The sequence below is a fragment of the Dermacentor andersoni genome, chromosome 5 (assembly GCF_023375885.2).
Source record: "Dermacentor andersoni chromosome 5, qqDerAnde1_hic_scaffold, whole genome shotgun sequence".
NCBI lineage: Eukaryota > Metazoa > Arthropoda > Arachnida > Ixodida > Ixodidae > Dermacentor > Dermacentor andersoni.
The window spans coordinates 6,838,694-6,858,272 of NC_092818.1; the positions used below are offsets into that span (position 1 = coordinate 6,838,694).

Here is a 19,579-nt window from a genome sequence, read left to right on the forward strand (position 1 = left end):
CCAGCAAAAAGGCCACTTTCAACTTTTGCTAAAACTATTGTAAGACATCACTCCTACTTGCCATCAGAATTTACGCCCGCTACACGATTGTCAGATCCATTGTGGTGTCTGCACTGGCAGCAAGTGCAACTGACAATTCCAGGAATCAGAAAGAAAGCTGGAGCGCCATTGCAAGCTTTGAAACAAGCAACTTTGGAGCACATTCACAACGTGCACAGATTCCGGCAACATGTATACACAGATGGTTCAGTAAAACTCAACAGCTCTGCTGCTGCAGTAATCATACCGGCACAATCTGAGGAAATCAAATTAAGAACTTCATGTGTGACCACGTCGACGGGTGCACAACTCGCGGCGCTCCGTGCTGCACTTGATTTCATTAAGCAGAAGCCACCGCAACAATGGACAGTCTTTAGTGACTCCAAGGCAGCCCTTCAGTGCATACGAAGCCCAATGCGCTACGGACCCAATGAGCAACTGGCCTCAGAAATTCGGCACATATATAATCAAAGCCACGACAAGGGACACAACATAATCTTTCAGTGGCTTCCAGGACATTGTAACATAAGCGGAAATGACCACGCCGACGAAGCCGCCCGATCTGCACATGAAAGTGGCCAACGAGTCTTCATTCCGCTTTCGCGAACAGACGCTGCGGCTGAGCTGCGATTGATGTCCCGTGAGTGTACCTTGCCCCTGTGGGACTCGAATGTTCTCACCATGTGTCGGTTGCGTTCGTTGTCTCCGGACATACGGATGCACCTCCCACCTGGATTACCACGACGTGAACAGACCATGCTCTACCGTCTGTGGCTAGGTGTTGCCTTTACAAACTCATACGCTTTCCTCATAGGAATGGCCAGCAGCCCCACGTGCGACACATGTAACATCGACGAGACGCTAGCACACATTATCTGTGTCTGCCCGCGATACAGTGCTGAGAGACAAGTGATGAGGAGAGTACTGTACCAGTTGGACAATCGTCCACTTTCAGAACTGAAAGCATTAGGCCAATGCTCCGAAAGAACATCCGCGTTGAAGGCATTACTCGCGCTACTAAGCTTCTTGCGGTCCACGGGGCTTCACGACAGACTCTAAGAATGCCGCCCCCTACCGCTCTGTAGTGTACGCGCTTTATTCGTGCTTGTCTCCCTTTCTATCTCGCCCTTCCACTCTGCTTCTCTTTCTAGCCCCCTTAACCCTTCCCCCTGCGCAGGGTAGCCAACCGGAACTATCTCCGGTTAACCTCCCTGCCTTTATCTGCATTATTTTCTCTCTCTCTATTCTTCAATAGACAGCGCCGCTAACACCACTGCTGCGTCCAAACTCTGCAGCCATTCAAGATCTACACGGTTGCCATTTCTTTAATTCCTTCCGTTTACTTTTTCTGTGCAACAGTAAGTTTTCCGAGCCTCGAAGCAGGCATGCTGCGGCTGCATGCCGAAGTAACAAGGCCGAAACAATGTCGCTTTTGAAACCGCGTGAGAAAACCGTTGGCGGAAGCCGACGCCATATGGAGAGCGCGCCCGAGGGGGACGCGGCAGGCCTTGGAAGAGCTGGCAGCAGATCGCACCGCCACCAGCAGACGCGATCTCTAATGAGCTTGGGCAGGTATCCACTCGTTCTCGCTAAGCCATCCCTCTTGGTACGCACTTTGATATTTTTTCTTAGCAATCGTATATACGCCGACACTGCTCATTTGTTTTATCGTTTGCTCAGAATCATATTCACAGTACCGCAACTTTATTTCTACCAGACCCGCCTATGTAGTACCCCCAACCAGAGGGCCTTCAGGGGTAACCTGAATAAATAAATAACTAAAAGTCTTAGTCGCTGGGGCAGCTACCGAGATGAAGCAAACAGTGATTGTTGCGCGAGACTAGTGTTATACTATAGCAAGGGTTCGGACGGGTTAACAATCACGAGCAAGAAATCTGTCGCCTGCGTGTGCGGCGACCTTCGTCATTTAAGTCGTGAATCAATCACTCGTTTCTACAAATACGCCATAAACGTTCTTCGATGATAAGTCCCGAAGAAGTTGCAGGTTCTTGTTGCTTCTCAAAAGCCCCGGAATTAAAGGTTCCTGTGGCGGCACCGTCTCTACCGAAATTGCAGGGCACATACTCGTCTGCCGCGAAAAAGATTTTACTCTTTCGATGTTTGCGCGCAATAAGCGGTGCCCGAGAGAAAAACGCTTGCCGTCACAGATGTGCACAGCTCAGAACGATTAGTACACAAAAACTCTGCCGGGCGCTCATGCGTCCAGAGAGAAAGACACGCCCACACAAACAACGCTTGTGTTATCTCGGCCCTGTAGGCCCTGCTGGGTGTATAAAAAAAAATATTCAAATAGTGTGTACTATAAAATATAGAAATAATTTTGTCTCTAGAAGAAACCCATCGTTTGCGCCAGGCGTTTCGATTCTCCTCCTAAACAATGTTAGCTCTGTCGATACGAAGCACGTCAAGAGCATTGAGATGTTACGCATAACAACGGTGGCTACCGTTACTGCCAGTAGTAATGTGCATTCGCGCATGCCCGGAAGACAGTGGTTCAGCGCGCGAGTGTTACTGCACCCGATTCACGACGGTGTGTTCTTCGTGTCGGTGGTAGACACTGCGCAACAGGGCAGCCAGCGCGCTTCGCCAAAGCAGCCGTCCTTGAGGGCTGCACATGCGCTGCTGCAGAGTGCGCCTCGGAGCGGAGCAATTAATTTCCCAGCGAAACCGAGCGGCGCCCGTGTCTCGGTTCACGCGTGAATGGGGAGCGTCAAGACCACGTCCGACACATGTTGCCGGGTCACACGCCCCCCAGCCGAGGACATCCAACTATGCCGCCACGCGCTTCGAAAGGGGGCAGGTAACTCCAGTGGTGGTCTCGTGAAGCAGCGCTAAGAACTGACGCGAACATGGCAAGTATTCGTCGAAGCCACTGCGAAAACGAACGTTATTATGCTGGGAAATTCCTCCAAAAGACGCGGCACCAGTTGCCCGGAATAAGCATGACACTGAAGACCCCGGGAGAGGCCTCTTCTGGCTGCTCAACGAAATGCGTAGCTAAGGAACCACAGCTGCATACGAGCCCGCTTCAGGCGTTGCTTACCTACCAAACAATTCTGGCGGTTTGTGTGCGTAGACAAAACGGATGGCGGCCACCCCAGAGCTAAAAGAGCTAAAGCATAAAGCAAAAGCCCATCACTGGATAGGCTCCAGCTGCGTTTAATTGCGAGAAGTGTCGAAAAGTATTGTGTTAAAAGAAATATCGTAATAACAAAAACAGTAAAACCGGAATAGCTACTGTTTAGTATGGATTGCGGTTTGACGTCACGGGCTCTATAGGCAAACCACGTAACCTTATCCCAGTTCCCTTCCATCCGTCCAATGGGTAGGCCGCGTGCGGTGAGGACTGCGCAAGAATAGCGCGCCTACAAAAAACACCGTCGTGAACAGAAGCGGGAATGTGCGCGGCGACGGCGGGCGGCACGTAATACGGACGAAGATCGTGCCGCAAACGCCGAGCGCATGCACCTTTGGTTGGATCACCTGTGCGGACTGCCATCGTCTTTTGGGTGAGTTCAACATAGACGTGTCTCGGCCAGACTGATGGTGGTTCGTGGCTCTTCGAAATGTTCGGCATTCAACGTTACACAAACATAAGTGTGCCCATTACTACGCGTCATCGGTCACATTCTCCAAGAACGTTTCCAGTGTCGCCACAGAGCCACTGACCGTATATCATAGCAATAAGAAGGAAATGCTCACCTTGGTGACCAAATAATGAATCCCCAAAAAGCACAGAAAAGAAGGTCAACAACTACAAAAATAGCATTGAGTATGTAGTTTATTAAAATAACAAAATACCGTAAAAAAACGGAATTCCGGTGGTATGCGTCCTTTATTTTCAATGTACATATTTATTATTAACATATTTATCACCATTTATGCAGCTCCGCTGGTCGTCCGCCTTCACAGAGTGGAATGGCTCTGAATTTCTCAAGGGATTTTTTGAAAGCGCCCAACGCGGGCGGTGTGCGCTACGAACTCCTTTATTTGTATCTGTGAAACGCATTGTCTGGCGACCTTTTTCACGGCAATGCCGTAGGCGCTGCCACGTTTGATTGCGTCGGCGAGGCGTCCATTATTTGCCTCGGGTGCCTCCGTCGTCGCCGCGTTCGCAACGGATGTGCACGGTGCATGCCCCTGGCGCGGCTCAGCAAACCTCCGTTTCGGCAGATATCGTAGACGGTGATTGAGCGAACGGCACGATGCTTTGGCCACAGCTTCAGAGGGCATGGAGAAGCTTTTGTCACGTTTTGTCAAGCTTTTGTCATGGAGAAGCGTCTTGTCACGTTTCTGAACTCAGTAAAAGTTCCTGCGTCATGTCCCTTTGTTTATTTTCTGCCTTATCCCTCGCGGGCGTTCTCAGTGGCAATAGGCTCGTTCTTGCTGCGCGCAAGGCTTCGAACGCACACATTCCCTACAGTGTAATAGGCTGTAACAAAGACATAACTCGCTTGCTCAGTGGACCGTCACGAAACGTTCAGCTTCAAACATTCGTGTGCTGTCGGCGTAGTCGCCGTCACCCATGCTTCGGTGGATTGATTCGGAAGTGCACCCGTTCACTTATTCTCGACTATGGCGATGGAGTGGTCAGAAGTTTGCGAGTGAGTCGTGGTGGAACTTCATAAAAACTTGATATGCCAGGAAGCGGCGCTGGTCCCTTTGGCACTGCGTAATGAGCGGTACTCACTTTTGCCGACGTTATCATAACGTCTACATAACACAGATATGTGGACCATTTACAGCCTCCATCATTCTTTCGAAGGCTGCCGGAGCATTCCAAAAGACGAACGGCTTAACCTTGAATTTGTAGAGGCCGTCAGATGTTACGAAGGCAGTTTTCTCACGGTCCATGTCGTCTACTAAGCGTTGCCAATAGCCTGATTGGAGGTCTATCGATGAACAGTATTGGCTCCGTGCAATCAATCCATGGAGTCATCAATACGCCGCAAGGGGTAGACATCCTTGCGTGTGATTTTTTGGAGGTATCTGCAATCCACACAAAAGCGCCAACTGCCGTCCTTCTTCTTAACAAGGACAACAGGGGACGCCCGCGGACTACAAGATGGCTCGATAACGTCCTTAGTGGAGCTCTTATCGACTTCTGGTTGTATCACCTGTCGTTCAGCATGTGAAACACAGTACGGCCGGCGGCGTATCGGACTGGCGTCTCCGGTGTAAATACGATGGGTGACCACCGATGAGAGCAGCATTCCGGGCAAGTTGGTAATCCACGACTCAAGTATTATTGCGCAACAAAAAAGACAAGTACGTAAGAGAAGAACACGTACACCTTCTCCTTCTTCTGTTCTTCTTGTTTTACGTCCGTGTCTTTATTGTTGCGCAATAATAATTGAGTGACCACCGATGTCCAGGCTAATGGGCAGCCGTACATGTCAAGAATATTGCGGTAAGTTTCCTAGGGGACTGCGGAGGTCAGCAACTTCTGCTGGAAGAATATCAGGTGCAATCTTCTTTCTAAGTTCGTCTGTGAGAGTCGGTGAATCGGAGGTTTCTGTAGAGGGCGACCGAATTTCGGCGTCATAAGACGATATCTCGCAAGTGTTCACAGACGAGGTGTTGCCCAAAGACACGCCTCTGGGAAGAATTTCAGCCGAGCAGTTAAAGTTAAGGAGAGGGAGCGAAGTTTAAGTGCTGGTATGGGGAACGGCCCAATTTCTTTCAAGCAGTATTTCAGCGGTGCGACATAGTACATAGACACCGTCAGGAACAGATTGGAACGACAGTAGAGTGACGTACGTAGTGGCTTGAGGCAACAGGCGAATCCCTTTGGGAGAGCATAACCGTGGCTATGTGACTGGTGGGCTATAGCAGCCGTGGGTCCGTTCAAGTTGAATGACACTAGACGCGCAATCAAAGAGGGCTGAATGGGACGATAAGGGCATTGTTCCAAGACGGCAAACAAAATAGCCGTTAGGTGCCCCGCGATGCCAATGCGTGTGGTGCACATGCCAAGCACGGTAGGCGCTCCTCCGTCGGCGACGCGGAGGGTGCGTGATGCAGCGGGTATGAGAAGTTTGTTCAGGCGTCGGCGCAATTGGGCACCACTCATGACGGACACGTGCACGCCAGTGTCAATGAGTGCTGGGATACTGACGCCATCGACTAAAACGTTCCTCAAGTTCTGTTTGGTCAGTAAAGTGATGCGGTCGAGTCGTCAATGCAGCGTCACCTCCGGGAGCTGCATCGCTTACCTCCATATGCAGAAATGCAACTTAAGTTGAAGACCATGCTTGACTTGATTTGAGTAACGCCTATCGGGAACGCGCCGAAGAAAACGCAGTGAGCGTCTTTGGGCACGTTAACGCCTGGCGTCATCTAAATAAAGTCAAGCATGGGCTTTGACTTAAGTTGCATTTCTGCATACGGGGGTTAGTTTTAAGAAGACGGGCGTCGGGGCTGCGTCGGGAACGGCGGTCGACGAGCTGGTGGCGTCGGAAGGACGACGAGGGACTGTTCCAAGGAGCACGGGCGTCATTGCTTCGCTGTTGCAGTGCCAAAGGCGGCTGGTAATGACGCTCGCTCTGCTCGGGGCGATAATAACTGGTGTATGGCGGTCGCAGAGGGGAGGAGACAGTAGGGTTGTCACAATGGCGAGCAACGTGACCAATGCGCCGGCAGGCAAAACAGATTGGTCGATCGTCTGCGGTTCGCCACTCGGCTAGATTTCGGTAGCGTGCAAGATACCATGGACCAGTCGAAGCACCTGGAGCACTAGACAGCTGTGAAGCGGCACCGACACATGCATAATGAACTCCACGATTAGCGAGTTCTTCGCGGATTATTGCCTGCACAAATAGTGCTGTAGGCAAGTTGTTCGGTTCACTGGGACGGGAAGAAAGGGGTTCAGGAGCCATGGCTTCAAATTGTCGCCGAACTATCCGTGTCAGGTCAGCTGATGATGATGTTCGCTGCACTTCTAGCCTGCCGTCAGAAGAGGATGTCACAGCTGTGTTCGGCAGACGTGCGAACGGCGTCGCAATGCGGCGGCTCTTGGCCTCCTCAAAGCGTCGACGCCCTTTTATGATTTCCTGTACTGTGTCACATTTTTTTTTTTTCCAGAGCAGGTTGAAAGCATCGTCAGCGGTCCCCTTCAGCACATGCCCAACTTTGTCTGAATCAGCCATATCGCTGTCGGCCATTACGGCACAAAGCCAGCACGTCCTGGATGTGAGACGTATAATTCTGTGAACGTCTGGGCGCGGGCCGCTTGTGCTTTCTTAGCGGTGCTCTTCCACCCGGCGGGATGGCCAAATAGTCGTACGTCCCTCAGCTTCTGTTCGCACTTGTCCCAGTCGCAAAGCTCTTCCTCGTAGTTGTCATACCAGACCTTCGCCGTGCCTCATAGATAGAAGACCAAGTTAGCCTACATAATCGTCAGATCCCATTTCCTGTGGGCACTCACACGCTCATACGTGGCGATCCAGTCTTCCACGTCGAGGTGGTCCGTGCCGCAGAACGTTCCTGGATCCCGCGGCTGCGCCAGCACAACCGTCAAGGTAATAGGCGTTGATGTGGGCCGCGCCATGTCGGGTCCTGTTTCGTCTGTCATGTTGTCCAGCCCGAGGCGACGACCACTGGGGAGCTCCGTTGCTGTTTATCAGGGGTACCCTTGACCTCTCACCAATTTGCGCGTCCAACAGTAGTTCTCATAGCGTACGTACCACCTAATAATGAGAACACATACACGAAGTGCACATACACGACCAAACTTCCCCTAAAGCTTGATTAGCAGTCATATCTCTTACTTCTTGAATACCGCCTATGCAAAAGTCATTATTTATTAAGATACAACACTATACAGCGCACTACGGTACATTATTCTACAGATACTCTGCACAACATGTATGGTTCCAACGTCAGTTCAAGCCGCTCGACTAGGACAACTTCCGCACTTTATGAAGCTCAGATATGTGGGCAGTTGAGTACGAGGAGGTTGGCGGAATATCTGTATCGCCATTAGTTCTAAAGAACTTAGGAAACCGTTTCGCGCAAGCTTCTCTTCAGGCTCCAACATGTGCGTTGGTTCTGAATTTCTTCACATTTGTAATGTCATTGCTTTCCCGCAATAGCATGGCGTCATTATGGCTAATATTTGTGGCCCTGAATTAGAATTTTTTTTAGGACTGGGGGCGGGGGAGGGGGCGGACAGTGCTTTAGTTTGTAAAAGATAAGTTAGAAGCGCGCCATAAGGCATGCATATATAGCAAACTTTTTTGAGCTCCTTTAAAATTTCACGTGAGAATTGTCAAAAAGTATCTGAGTCACTCGTAATAAAAACACGAATTGATTAGAATACCATTCTATGTATCACGCTATATCTTGCGTATAATATGCCACCGTATGAAAGGATAAACCGTAAGAGCACCAAAAATGAAGACATTTCCACCAGCAAGAGGAGAGGTTGGCTGCGCCCATCCACCATCTGTAGACGCGGCGCGCCCGTGCAGAGCGCTGGTCAGCTTTTCAAAGCAGCGTCGCAAGCCCTTTCGGCCGGCCAGCACCAAAAAAAGGGCGCCCCGAAATATCCTCGGATGCACAAGAGTGGCGCTGCACTATTCGCAGGACGACTAGCATGACATCGCTTTCGAGGCGGGGCCCGAAAGGAGTGCGCACCTGTGTCACCGCACAAAAGAAACGCAAGGCTCACCTTGACTGGCCCTTGGAGAAAGGGTAACCGCTGTCCCGCACCGCCTGCCTCGCCAGCGGGAACAGCTCGTCCCGCCGCGTGAGCAGCGCCGGAATGTGCTTGCAGATCTGCGCCGCGGCCTCGTTCACCGACACCTGCGTAGAGTGTCAATCAATCAATCAATCAATCAATCAATCAATCAATCAATCAATCAATCAATCAATCAATCAATCAATCAATCAATCAATCAATCAATCAATTTATTTCCTTAAAGAAGGAGGAGTACAGGACTAAAAGCTTGGACAGCTTGACGAGGTCCCGACCCCTTGGCACAAAGCCAGCACGTCCACTCTCCATCCACGCCGTCATGCATGCACGCGTCACCTGTGCGGAGCTGGCAACTGTGCTAGAACGACAACACTCGAGAGTTGACACGCCGACTGCCCGCACACCGCTTCTTCAAGGCGTGTTCCGCCACTCACGCAGCAGTCGGCGAATGCGCACTTCCCATAGAGACGAAACTTTTCAGCGCAAACAAGGCGACGACCGAATGAAAATACATGAAAGCAGGACCAGCGCTGCCCTATGTTTATGCATCCAAAACCATAGGTATGAACGCACGCACATCACCGCAGTATCACAAGTAACCCTTCGAAAAATCAACTTAACATTCTATTAGTGCTAATGAAGCCGCGCTGCTATAACTACTTCCTTCCAATTTGATAACTTATGCCTCTATGAAGGGCGTTGAGTAGTTCTTGATCTGTACTCTCGAAGTTGTCTGCTATAATTTGAAGCTTCTTGTTATTCTCAGTACGGGTGCTCATACGGTCTAGCATGCTCCGTAGTGTTTACCACGTACTGTTCGTTCCCAGAGTTCCTGATACAGTTCAGCAGAACGTCGCCGACTCGTTTTTAGCTAGCTCGTTGGCGTGATCTCAAAGCCCTTCACAATAAATACATAGGACCCTCACCCGCGGCGGCATCGCCTTACACAACGAGACCATATGCGGGAGAAGCCAACCCTAATGTAGACGAGAAAACAACGCACGCGGAAGTGTACGAGGCGTCACAAGCCGCAGTTAAAAACTCGGCGCCAGGCCTAGATTCCATCACAAATTCAATGATTCTAAACATGGATTAGGCGGCCCCAGCGAAAATAACAAAGATATTCAACAGCGAGTACTGGGTGAAGGGTGACTTGCACCAGGAATGGAAATTGGCTAAAATACTCATGTTCCCCAAACCAAAAAAGAATCCCTCCATCGATACACTCCGGTCGGTATCACTCACGTCCTGCCTGGGAAAGTTGTATGAGAGAGTGATCCATCGCAGACTGCAGCGATACCTGGAAGTGCGGAACCGGTGCCCGGACTCCGTGAAAAGATCTCGCACGCGTTTGTCGTGTCAAGACGCGTTCCTCCTACTTAGAGACGAAATTCTAACTAATGTACCGTACGGAGACGAGAGACTAGTCCTATAGCACTAAACCTCAAAGGAGCCTTCGACAACGTCTCTCACGCCGCAATACTCGAGGAACTCGAACTCGCGGGTTGTGCCGAGCGTACCTACAATTACATAAGGGCGCTTCTTTCCAACCGCGAGGCACGCATCAGTATTGGCCAAATCACATCGGATACATTTGAAATGCCTAGCAAAGGAAGACCTCAAGGAGCGACAATATCGCCTCTGCTCTTCAACATGGCGATGTGCCGCTTCAAACGTGATCTGGATCGGATAACCGAAATAGGTTACACGCTCTACGTGGACGACATTACGCTGTGGGCGAGCAGAGGTTCCCTATAGGGGATAAAGAATATACGCTCCAAAGTGCAGTATTAGCGGTGGAGAAATTTTCCCGGGGAAGCGGGCTGAAATGCATGCCTTTAAAATCCGAGGTCACCCGGATACACACGAAAGGCTATAAATCCAGAAGGTCGATTAACATTGTGGTTGAGGGCCGCACGGTCCGAGAGGTACCAACGAGGCGAGTCCTGGGTTTGTGGCTTCAGAGCGACGGGAGAGCAACACAGTCGCTCAAAACCCTCAAATCCGCGACCCACAACATAGCCCAAATGATATGTCGAGCGACGTATCAAAAGGTGGGGTGCGAGAAGACGATACCCTGAGGCTCAGTAATTAGCCGGATCACATATGGCTTACCTTACCAAATTCTGAACAGGGAAGAGGAAGAGCAGGCCAACACAATAATTCGAACAGCTTTCAAGGCGGCTCTGCGCCTGCCTAAATGTACCTCCACGGAGCGCATGCTAGCTTTGGGCATGCACAATACTTGCGATGAACTCTTGTACGACAAAAGGAACGCCTCATCTTCAGAAAAACTGGTAGGCCAATATGGCTCCACTCAATATTCCAGCTTACCCCATTGATCTCACCGAACAGGCCGTGCCTCTCCCTCCTTCGGTGAGATCCAATATTACAGTAGTTCCAATTCCCAAGAACATGCATCCCGAGTGCAACAAAGAAAGGTGCAAAGCAGGCGCACAGCATATCCAATCTATGTACTCTAAGCACTATACGTACTACACGGATGCACCTACGCATGCAGAGGTGACCAAGCAGCGCTACCAAAAGAGGTACGCCCTGGCAGTCGTAAACGCGATCTGCCAGCAGAAAATAACCACGCCGGCCACGGCGGGATTCACTAACTCGACCGAAATGTTAGCAGTGGCGATCGTCCTCGCTCACGTAGAGCGGTCGCAAAGAGATTCGGTTGTGGTCACGGACTCCCGGGAGACATGTCACATGTTTTTAGAGGCACGTGACTGCGGCTAGCTTCGCGATAATTCCCAAATCTTTCAACCACCGTCATCGCTCAGTTTGTTGCCCAGGTCACGTGAGGGTACAAGGGAACGAATAGTCGAACGCGTTCGCTCGACGGTGTATCAACCGAGCGACGGCAGCCTCTTCTAACCCCAACCACTCGCACTATCCCTCAAGAAATTCCATCAATTTTAATACCAAGGACATCCTTGCTTATCAGCGCGGATGGATGGATGGATGGATGAAAAATTTTATTAGGGTCCTTCAGGGTGCGCACCAGCGCGCAGCGGGCCGCTCCGACGTCGGGACAGAGAGGCCGAGCCTCTCCGCCGCGTCGCAGGCCCGTTGGACAGCCCATAAATGTTCTTCGAGGTCGGGACTGTGTAGGGCCACATCCCAACGTGAAGAATTGTTGCTTTCATCACCGCGTAACGCGGGACATCGCCAGAGCATGAGGTAAATTCGCTAAGTCATTGCATAGTGCACATGCATTTGTTGTCTGAATTTCGGGGTACATCCTGGGAAGAAGTAGAGGGTGTGGATATGCCCCCGTCTGTAGAAGCCTTAGTGTCGAAACCTGAGGTCTATTGAGTTTGGAAGGTGGGAGGGGGTAGATCCTCCGAGCCAAGTAAAAGTGCTTAGTAATTTCGGTGTACGAGGAACGAGAGTCCCGATTGTCAGTACCCCCAGCGTCACGCTGGCCGGTAGCTACGCGGTTGATGATCCCGCGCGCAGCTCCGTGCGCCGACTCATTGAGGTTGGGCGCGGCACCCTCGATCTGTCCCATGTGGGCTGGAAACCAGATCAATCTGTGTGGCTTGATCTCCTTGCTTCCTAGTATCCCTAGGGCCAGCTCGGAAATGGTTCCTTTGGCAAATGCCCTAACAGCTGATATCGAGTCACTGTAGATTGATGTCCTCTTGTCGTCCAATAAAGCCATCGCTATTGCAGCCTGCTCTGCGATCTCAGAGGACGTCGTCCGAATCGAGATTGCGTTCGTTATTTGCCTTTCATGATCTACGCTAACTACAGCGAAGGCCTGTCCGTCGGCGTAGCGCGCTGCGTACGAAAATGCTCTCCGAAGCCCGTTTACGAGCCTTTTCCAGGAGAGCCTTCGCGCGCGTCCGGCGTCTTCCCACGTTGTGTTCTGGATGGACGTTTCGTGGGATCGGGGCGACAATGATGCGGTCCCGCTGCTCTCGAGGGATGCTACAGAACTTTGTTTTGATTACTGTGGGGGGAACGCCCAGCTCCTGTAAGATGTGTCTTCAAGCTTGTGTGTAGATAGCCTGACGAACTGGGCCCTCTCCTGTGCTTCCGGTATTTCCTCTAGCGTGTTATGCATGCCAAGTTGAAGTAAGTGTTCCCTGTGAGTGTATATGGGGAGGCCGAGAGCTCTCTTGATTGCCTTCCTGATTTATGCGTTGAGCTTATCCCGCTTCGATTTTGCCAGTTGTGCATAGCCGCGACGTAAGCGAAATGACACATTACGAACGCATGTACCAATCTCACGAGGTTATCTTCGCCGAGGCCTTGCTGCCGGTTGGCCACTCTTCTGATTAGTCTGATGGCATTGTCCGTCTCATTCATACTGATAAAGGACACCACGTGACATTTCAGTGGCTTCCAAGTCACTGCGGAGTCATAGGGAACGAACACGCTGATAACGCTGCTCGGTCGGCTCTTCAAGGGGACGAAGAGGAGCCGATACCGTTATCAAGGACAGATGCCGCTCGAAAACTTCGATTGATCAGCCGTGACATCACGTTCTCCTTGTGGAACGCTGGAAGTTTTCACGACTACCGACTCCACAATCTTGACTCCTCTCTACGCCTTTGTATTCCACCTGGACTCTGCCGTCGCGAAGCTACCCTGCTTTGTCGACTATGGCTAGGGGTGGCTTTCACCAAGTCTTTCGCTTACCGAATTGGATGGGCCGACGACGCCTCGTGTGAGGACTGTGGTGACGAGGAGACTTTTCAACACCTTCTTTGTGACTGTCCTCGATATAATTTACAGAGACAATCACTCGCAACTGCGATAGCGCGCTTTGACCAAAGACCTCTCACAGAGGAACTTATTTTAAAATACCGCCATCATAAGCCTTCGCAGCAGAGGGCGACGAGTGCACTGTTGCGGTTCTTGAGGGCGACAGAATTGGACAGGCGGCTGTAGCCTGAACAGGTGTTGACAGTGCTTCAAGTGTCACTGTGCTGTGCGATGACAGTATTCAGTGACAGTGACCGACTGTGATTGTGTGTCTATTCTCCTTCCTTTCCTTATCTCTACTTTTTTACCACTTTACCTCCCCATCCCCTCTCTCCCCAGCGTAGGGTAGCCAACCGGATCTTTTTCTCTGGTTAACCTCCCTGCCTTTCCCCTTTCCTCTCTCTCTCTCTCTCTCTCTACCATCATGCCGAGAATCCGGATAGCGTCCACCCTCGGAATATAGCCTCCGTTGTTTGTGTGCAGTTTTATGTCGCATTCGGCCAGTGGTTTCCATCCCTTTGGTTTCAGGCATCTGCGATTGGGTCGATAAAGCAGCAGTTCCGACTTGTGCGGTGAGCACCGAAGGCCCGTCGACTCAAGGTATCTTTCGTTAGGATCAATCGCCTCTTGCAGGGCCGTCTCTACCTGTGCGTCACTACCTCCCGTACACCAGATGGTAACGTCGTCTCCGTATATGGTATGACTGATACCGTCGATAGCAGAGCCCACAAAAAATACCCGCCGCCTCACGCACTACTTGGCGGGGAAGAGGCCGCCAATTGGCGCAAAATACAGACTGGGGTATTGCGCCATATAAGATTGCTAAACTTCATGTATCCCACTCGCTATTGGGCCAACTGCCCTTTGTGCGGTGGCGTACCCACCCTAATACATGTAGCCTGGGAGTGCACTATGTGCCCTCATAGGCCAAATAGCAATGGCACGATGGAGCAGTGGGAGGCACAACTCGCCCGTTCCGACTTGGCAGGACTAAAGTCCTTAATTAGCTAGGTCAGGAAGGCGGCAGAGGTCAGTGGGGCCCTGGACTAGGGGGCTCCCGACCACCTCTCGTTAAAATCTCTGCCTGACAAATAAAGTTTCCCTCTCTACTTTATATATATATATATATATATATATATATATATATATATATATATATATATATATATATATATATATATATATATATACATATGATTTCACGTTAAAGCTCATCTAGCGCCTGTTCTAAAAAGAAAAAAGAAACATGTCATCACGGAAAGTAGGAATGCATTTTCATTGCTTGCAATGAAAGGTACGGGGCCTGTTTTCATTCGTTTTCCTTCTATCCTCGTCATCTTTGCGCTAAAAGGATTCGTTCATGACGAAGCAGCTAGCCTGTTCCCCTGCATTGTTCATACAATTGTCCGGCAGTCTGCCTGTAGTCTGACACTCCCGCATTGGTGGATAGCACTGGTCTTCCCATACCGCGAGAGCACTGCGCATCTGTATTTAACAACTATTTCCTTTCCACGTTTACAAAGGAAGACCAATCCAATATACCAAAGATGGCAGACTCTGATTACCAATATATCACTCCTATTACCGTTACAGCCGCTGGAATCGATACTTTGATTAACAATCTCAAATTATCGACTAGTTCCGGATTTGATGGCATCAACACGAAAATCCTAAAGCATATAGTAGTCCCTTCCAGTACAATCTTTAGTCATATATTTCAGCAGTGACTGTCAACAGGGGAGCTGCCGAATGATTGGAAAGTCGGCAAAATCATACCCATGTTCCAGTCAGGTAACAAGAGCGATGTGAGTAATTACCATCCCATATCACTAACTAGCGTTCCCTGCAAGTTACTCGAGCACATCATTTTTAATAATGTCGTTCATCACTAAGAATGTAATAACTTCTTTTTTAAACATCAGCGTGGATTCAGAAAAGGCCTTTCATATGAGACACAAATAATTGAATTCACTACGGATCTTTTTCAAAATATGGACGACAATGCTCAGACTGACTCAATATTCATCGACTTCTCTAAAGCATTTGATCGCGTGGCTCACCGTGGCCTCATTTCTAAACTCTCATGCTTAAACCTTGACGAACTAACAATTCCTTGGATAAGAAACTTATTGTCTTTTAAAAAGCAGTCCACTGTCATTGACCAGTACTCTTCCCCTTTCAGTACCGTAACATCAGGCGTACCTCAAGGAAGTGTCCTTGGACCCTTACACTTCCTGATTTTCATTAATGACTTGCCATTTAACATTACATCCAGTGTTCGACTATTCGCAGATGACTGTGTTATCTGCCGTCAAATCCGCTCCCCCACTGATCATATTGCTCTTCAACAGGACCTTCAATGTGTCACTAACTGGTGTTTGGATTGGCAAACTACCCTAAACACTAACAAATGCAATCTGATGACATTTACTCGCAAACAGTCCTACTCCATTTTCAGTTACTCACTTGGCAATAGTATCGTCGCTCGCACATCTTCATACAAGTACCTTGGAATTATTCTAACACCTAGCCTTTCATGGTCATCCCACATTGAAAAAATAGCGGCTAAAGCATCGCGCACTCTCGGATATCTAAAATGTAACCTTCGCAGCGCTCCTCCCCTCACTAGAAAGATAGCCTGCCAAAGATTAGTGAAACCGCAGCTCGAATTCGCAGCTTCTATATGGTCACCTCATCAGGTATATCTAATCCATCTCCTCGAGTCGATCCAAAACCGTGCTGCACGTTTCAATGCCAGAGATTATAGCCCGTTTTCGAGCGTAACTAACATCAAGTTGTCGTTGTCGCTTTCATCTTTGGAATCGCGCAGGAATATAGCAATACTTTATCTTCTGCTTTACCCCTTTACTACTTTACCACTCGTTCGTCCCTCCCGCACATCTAGACGCCTGCACAATCATCTCAGTTTCCAACACATCTTCGGTCACACCAATGCATTCAACTGCTCAGCTTTGCCACGTGCGATTGCACTGTGGAATGGTCTTCCTGATAACATCGCTGAAATTATCGACCCATTAACCCTCAGACAAAAAATCACTGCACATTTGGCTAGTACTTAGCTAAAAACAAGTATCTGTTTAGTTTTGTTACTTTTAACTTCATTGTTGTTTATTTATGTAAGCACTTGTTCTAAGGTTGATTGCTTTACTGTATACTGAAAAGCTAACTACTGTTTGTTTACCTTCCTTTCTTTTTATCTTTGTTTATTTCGCGTTCTTTGTTTATTATTTTATTCTCGTTCTGTTCATATTTATGTAAGAAAAACTATGTTTTTGCTCCACAATCGTTATCTGTACCGCCCTCCTCGTGCAATACTCCTTCTGGAGCCTGTGAAGTCTATGAAATAAATTAAAAAATAAAATATCCGCGGTGATAGCACGCTCATGGTTCTTTGCACTGAATGGTCTTTGCGTCAATCTTTTCGAGAATGAAAATGCAAGGAAGTGAACCTCGAGTGCCGCGCTGCAGCGTACTCACCTCGTGCAGAGTGAGCGGCTTCTCGGGCTTGCGCTTGCAGTCGAAGCGGCCGTAGATGGCAGCGTACTTTCGGATCTCGTCCATCCGACGCGGGTCGTCCTCGGACATGCTCAGCACGTGCTGCGCCGACAAACATCAACACAACAAGCGTGTCTTTCAATCTTAAAATGCTTCGCAATCAGTCATTGTCAAATCGTCATGCCGGAGGTACACACGGATGTACAAGCTAACATACTCTAATATATATCCTCGAGAAATGTATGATTGCGCCCGAAGAAACCAGCTTTGCCTGACTTGCTTGCAGCGAATGTTTTTTTAGTCCCTCGGTCAGTGCTGTCCGCGTGTTCATTCTCTTACGAGGGGTTCATCGGCTCACAGTCACAAAGAGTTCTTTAACAACAGCATTTCTCAGAAATTGTGTTATAGGAATCGGAGTTACGTAAATCCTATTGGATTTCTCACTTTTTATATCTCCACGTTGGGACGGCGGCCACGCCAACCAGTGTACGAGGCACGACGTGTGGCAATGTTAGGCAAGGTTATTAAAAGCGCTTAACCTGCGACCGCTGTGAAAAAATTGCAGGCCGCGTCGCCTTTAAGAGTAAAACGCGATAGCAATCAAAGATCCCTGACTGTTTTTCACGCTTCTCGGTAACTGCAGCTTAACTGTTTCGCTAGAACAGCAGCTTGGGATTGTTGGTTTCCCATCCTGGTGTTAATAGCGCAGATAGACGGAGACACAAGGCGACCAGCTTGTGCAACTGTAATGTTTACCGCGAAATGCTGGTGGCGAACAATGTGCACGAAGGCGAGCTATCTGGTAGAAACACGGCCTCTTGCATAGGCTGATCCCAGAGAATGGGAAGAGCCGCGCCAAAAAAAAGATTACATCATTTCTAGGTTTCTGTTATTGCTTCGCACTTTTAATATTTCAGTCTGAGAAGCTTTAACATAAAAGGCACGCGTTATGGGTGTTTAATTTCATGACATGTGTCTGTGGGCTGTCATACTCAAAATTCCGAACAGTAACTTTGTCAAGAATGTAAGACAAGGTACGAGCACCTTTAGCGGCAGAACGGTGCAGAAATATAACTAAAGTTGCACGTTGGGCTCGTTGGTATATTATGATGGAGGCAAAAGCCGTAGCGCATCAGAAACAGGACAAAAGAACACAGACAACACACACGTTTGTCGCTAATATTCAACGAGTATTTATTGCGGGATCATAGCATACATGTATACTCTTCTCCCGCATGTATAAGAACACGTGCTACGAGCAACCTGATAGTTTAATTCTCTCGTGGCAGAATGGGAAATCTGTTTTAAAGAAAAGCCCACATATACCGCATGTCATACAGCAAGGCGTGGATCATCATCATCATCATCATCATCATCAATCTATTTGAAGTCCACTGCAGGACGAAGGCCTCTCCCTCAGATCTCCAATTGCCCCTGTGCTGTGCAAACCAATTTCAACTTGCGCCTGCGCATTTCTTAACGTCACCCCATCTAGTATTTTGCCGTCCTCGACTGCATTTCCCTTCTATTGGCACCCATACTGTAACCCTAACGGTCCACAGGTTATCTAACATACGCATTACACAACCTGTCCACGTCCATTTCTCTCAGATAATGTCAAATATAATATCGGCTATGCCCGTTTGCTCTCTGATCCACACCACTCTCTTCCTGTCTCTTAACATTACGCCTATCGTTCTTCGTTCCATCGCTCTTTGTGCGGACGTTAACTTGTTTTCGAGCTTCTTTGTCAGACTCCAAGTTTCTGCCCCATATGTTAGCACCGGTAGAATGCATCGACTGTAAACCTTTATTTTTAGTGATAGCGGTAAGCTTCCAGTAAGGATCTGACCTAATTTTATTCTTCTGTGAATTTCCTTCTCATGATCAGGGTCCTCTGTGAATAATTGTTCTAGATAAATGTATCCCTTCGCATACTCTGGAGGCTGACTACCGATCCTGAACTCTTGTTTCCTTGCCAGGCTATTGATAATTAGCTTTGTTTTCTGTATATTAATCTTCAACTCCACTCTTACGCTCTCTCTCTTAAGGTCGTCAATCATTTGTTGTAACTCGTCCTCAATGTTGCTAAATAGGACAATAAAAAAGGGGGTTAACCGAGGGGCGAGACTTTTATTAATCATATCATGAGAAGCCAACAAACAAAGTCACAAAGAACAAACAAGAGCATCGCACGCGTAATGCGGAGACATGAGATCATATCCCACCTGCGGCAAGTTGTCTTTTCAACCACTTTCATTGCCATTAAGTTATCATTTCGTTAATTCAATTAGTAAGTACAAGTAAGTTCCCCTGGCTCTCCAGTGCAACTATAGAGCAGACCACAGAATTGGTAAGCAAACATCACGCCCACAATGGCTGTTCATTGCAGTGCGCAAAGATCATATGCTGATGATGGAGCACACGTTATTATTATGAAGCACAGCGCATGCTATTCAATCATAAGCTGTTGCTAATAATGATCCGCCTCATAAATACGGAGCTAGTTATTGAACGTTTTAGCCGTACTGACCTCACTAATTATAATAACACAAGGTTTTCTGCACGCCACAATGTGCT

General features: G+C 48.8%; 1 protein-coding gene across 5 annotated transcripts in view; it reads right to left on the reverse strand.

Moving 5' to 3' along the window:
• Nucleotides 1-19,579, reverse strand: part of nab (NGFI-A-binding protein homolog) — a 941,120-nt gene that overhangs the window by 98,487 nt on the left and 823,054 nt on the right. For all 5 annotated transcript variants that reach the window (XM_072288146.1, XM_072288148.1, XM_072288145.1 and 2 more), the window contains 2 exons: nucleotides 16,982-17,101; nucleotides 8,732-8,865 (listed from right to left, as the gene is read on the reverse strand). In XM_072288146.1, coding sequence (XP_072144247.1) covers nucleotides 8,732-8,865; nucleotides 16,982-17,101 — 254 coding nt within the window. The remainder of the gene's footprint in view (nucleotides 1-8,731; nucleotides 8,866-16,981; nucleotides 17,102-19,579) is intronic.